At 35.6% G+C, this 3,423-nt stretch overlaps 1 protein-coding gene across 1 annotated transcript in view; it reads left to right on the top strand.

Annotated features, from left to right (window-relative positions):
- Positions 1-988: 988 nt before the first annotated feature.
- LOC122061635 (protein NLP6-like) overlaps positions 989-3,423 on the top strand; it is an 11,089-nt gene continuing 8,654 nt past the window's right edge. The window contains exon 1 of the mRNA XM_042625037.1: positions 989-1,345. Within this exon, the coding sequence (XP_042480971.1) occupies positions 1,042-1,345 (304 nt within the window). The 5' untranslated portion in view covers positions 989-1,041. The remainder of the gene's footprint in view (positions 1,346-3,423) is intronic.

The raw sequence follows: 3,423 nt of genomic DNA, 5'->3' as shown, positions 1-3,423 counted from the left end.
AAAAAAATCAGTTTACATTAAACAACTATTAAAAAAAGTATATAAAAATAAAATTCAATTCAATATTACAATTTTTATCCATTTCACTAAAAATTTTAAAGGTAAAAAAAGTTGTTTAGATAAAAAATTAGAAAACATAAAAAAACCATTTAAAACCGTTTAAATCAAAACTGTTTTTAAAAACGGTTTCGATTTTAATATGAAACTATTCATTAAATGATTTGGTTTTGGTTTTACCTAGGAAATCTTATATTCTACATCGAAACTAAACTGTTTAACTCCCTTACCTAGACATAGGAAGGTGCAAAATTACTTACCCACCCCTTATAAAATCACAAAACTTCTTCCTTGATGCTCATACATGTGAGCGCACACTCTCATTGGTCCCCACATTAGTAGATGACTAGGTAATAATCTTATTAAAGTAAAGATGAGGTGAATAATCCCTTAAACCAAATCCATTTTTTCCGTATATAATCTTGTAATTTTATCTTGGCTCTGTAGGGTTAAAAAAAAAAACAAAAAACAAAAAACTTGTGGCTACCATGAAAAGCTTATCCAACAAAGAAATTCCCATATCAGAAATTGCAAACCCTCTACAATTTGATACGCCGCCCCCCTTAGATTCGGTAGATACATGGAATCAACAGAAACTGACGATCATAGTGGAGCACAGGCCCCACACCAAAAGCCTAACCCTACCTACCTCTTCGATCGTGACACTTAAAATCATCCGATTTGACCTCTGATAACATCTAATCCGTTGGATCATTAACTTTAACGTAGACTTTTTTTACCATCAAATGATGATGTGTCTGACCCCACCTATGATATCATAGCACGTGATGCATTGGATCATCATTCACTTTCGTTGATTTGAAGGCTTAATAAGAACAAAGATTTTTAATTAAAAAAATAAAAAAAAGTCATAATCTAGGTAGGGCCTATTGGTGATTGGTTAGCAAAGAGTCCACTACAACTAGTGATGGTGGGATTCCATGGAAGAAGAAGAAGAAGAAGAAGAAGAAGAAGAAGAAAAAAATGTCGAAACCAGAAGAAGAAGAAGAAGTAAACATCAACTTCTTTCCAAGATCTACACAGAGAGATTACATCATGGATTTCGATCTCGATCTGGAGATCGATACTTCATGGTTGATGGAACAGAACCAGTTCCAGAATCCTTTCTTGAATAACCCGGCGTCACCGTTTGTATTGGCTTCATCGTCTCATAATCCCCTTCTTTTGTTATCATCTTCCGATCAGAACTATTCACCTTTGTGGCAATTCTCCGATGTTGACGAGAATCCAACTGCTTGCAATACCGATTCTTCTGGACTTCTTCCATGTAAGTCTGTCTAGTTCATCTGAGTCGTTATCTGATCTGAAATCTTTAGAATTTATCTGGAATTCGCTGTATTTATTGTGTATTTTTTTTTTCCTGTTTAGTTTGAGTACTTGCTCGTTTGAATTCATCTCTTAAATTTTTGGACTTTGGAGGATTCTATCCTATTTGTTAGCTAGGGAGCTGTTTTTCTAGAATTCTGGAATTAGTATTTTCCTGTTTAGTTTAAGATTCTTTTGGTATGCCCCGATATACCATCAATTTTAGATAGTACTTGCTCCCTCTTCATAGGATTTGTTAGCTAGGAAGCTGTTTATCTAGAATTTTGGAATTAGTATTTTCCTGTTTAGTTTAAGATTCTCTTGATATGCCTAAGCTCGTTTGAGCTGTGAGTTTGAAATTTCTCACTTCTACCATATCTTGGGTTTTTGGAATTTGGAGGATCCTATCCTATTTGTTAGCTTGGAATCCGTTTATCTAGAATTTTGGAATTGCTATTTTTCTATTTAATTTTAAGATCCTCTTCCTATTCCCCACTCAATTGCAAATAGTACTTGCTCCCCCTTAGTAGAGTTTAGGAAGGGAAAAATAAAAGTGAAAAGCCCGTTTTTAATTGTGAGTTTGAGATTTCTCACTTCCGCCATATCTTAGGTTATTGGACTTTGGAGGATCCTATCCTATTTGTTAGCTAGAAGCTGTTTATCTAGAATTATAGAATCAGTATTTTTCTGTTTAGCTTAAGACTTTCTTGGTATGTCCTTCTAAACCATCAATTGTATATAGTATTTGCTTCCCCTTCGTAGAGTTTAGAAAGGGAAACATGAAAATTATTACCCTGTTTCAACTGTGAGTTTGAAATTTCTCACTTCCGCCATATCTTAGATTTTTGGACTTTAGAGGATCCTATTGAGGTGCCGATTCTTCACCAAACTAGGCTTGTTTTATTAGGAATAAGTCTAGGGTTGGGTTGTATATGTGTTGGAGCATTCAGTCCATGTGGTTTGGAGTGTAATGGGCCACTTTTACGGGCCTAAACTAGGAGCTTTAAGGTTGCAGACTGGATTAACTAGTTTGTTTCATTTTTAGTTGGGTTCAATTTAAGTTGTTAGTCTTTGTTATTTCTTAGGAGTTAAGTTATTAATTGAGTCAAATAGTTAGTTTCCCTTTTCAGCTAGTTTCTATTTCATTTAGTTCCTAATTTTAGTTTTTAGTAAGTATTGTAATAGGAGATTAAATTAAGGTTTCATTTCTATTTTGTCTTGTGTTTGATCAAGGCTGATGGAACTGGTGTTTGATCCAGTTGACTCTATATGGTGGGAAGCCCGAGAGTTTCTCTTCCTTTGCTTATCTTCTTCCCCTCTCAATTAGTCAAGAATCTACTGCTGCTGCAACCATCTACAGGTAGTTGATTTCATCTTCTTCCACAGTTCTGCCCAGGAAATCTTCTTAGCTTCCTATTTGATCCCCTGCTGCCTGAAACACTTTCAGCCATCCTCTGTGGCTGAAAATTGGGTTGAACCTCCCTCCCACGTAGTACTACCTTCAATCCATACTTGGTCCAATTTTGACCAGCCAATTGGGAGATATTGGAAATCTCCCCAATTTTGTCTTCTATTGATCTATTCTGCCCAGATTTGAAATCGATAGACCTGCCTTGATTGCTGTTGGTTTCTTTGGCTGTTGGATCATATTATCAGCTGGATTTAGGCCTCTTGCAGTCCCTGTTAAGGCCCTATCATCTATTGTTAGTGCTGTTCACAGATTCTTAACAGTTCTGTAGTCGGTTGGCTGTTATAGACTTAGTTTTTCTTTTTAATCCTGAATTGCTTTGTGTTTCTGTTCTACTTTGGATATTGTTTGTTCTTTGATAAGTATTCTGCAATTTGGGATTAGATTGGTCTTGCCAAGCCTAGTTCTACATTACCTATCCTATATGTTAGCTAGGAAGCTGTTTATCTAGAATTTTGGAATTGGTATTTTCCTGTTTAATTTCAGATTCTCGTGCTATGCCCTGCTATGCCATCAATTATATATAGTACTTGCTCCCCCTTCATAGAATTTAGAAAAAAGGGGGGGGGGGG

Source organism: Macadamia integrifolia, chromosome 14, assembly GCF_013358625.1.
Source record: "Macadamia integrifolia cultivar HAES 741 chromosome 14, SCU_Mint_v3, whole genome shotgun sequence".
NCBI lineage: Eukaryota > Viridiplantae > Streptophyta > Magnoliopsida > Proteales > Proteaceae > Macadamia > Macadamia integrifolia.
The sequence above is the reverse complement of the archived record's forward strand: the minus strand, read 5'-3'. Positions and strand labels throughout refer to the sequence as shown.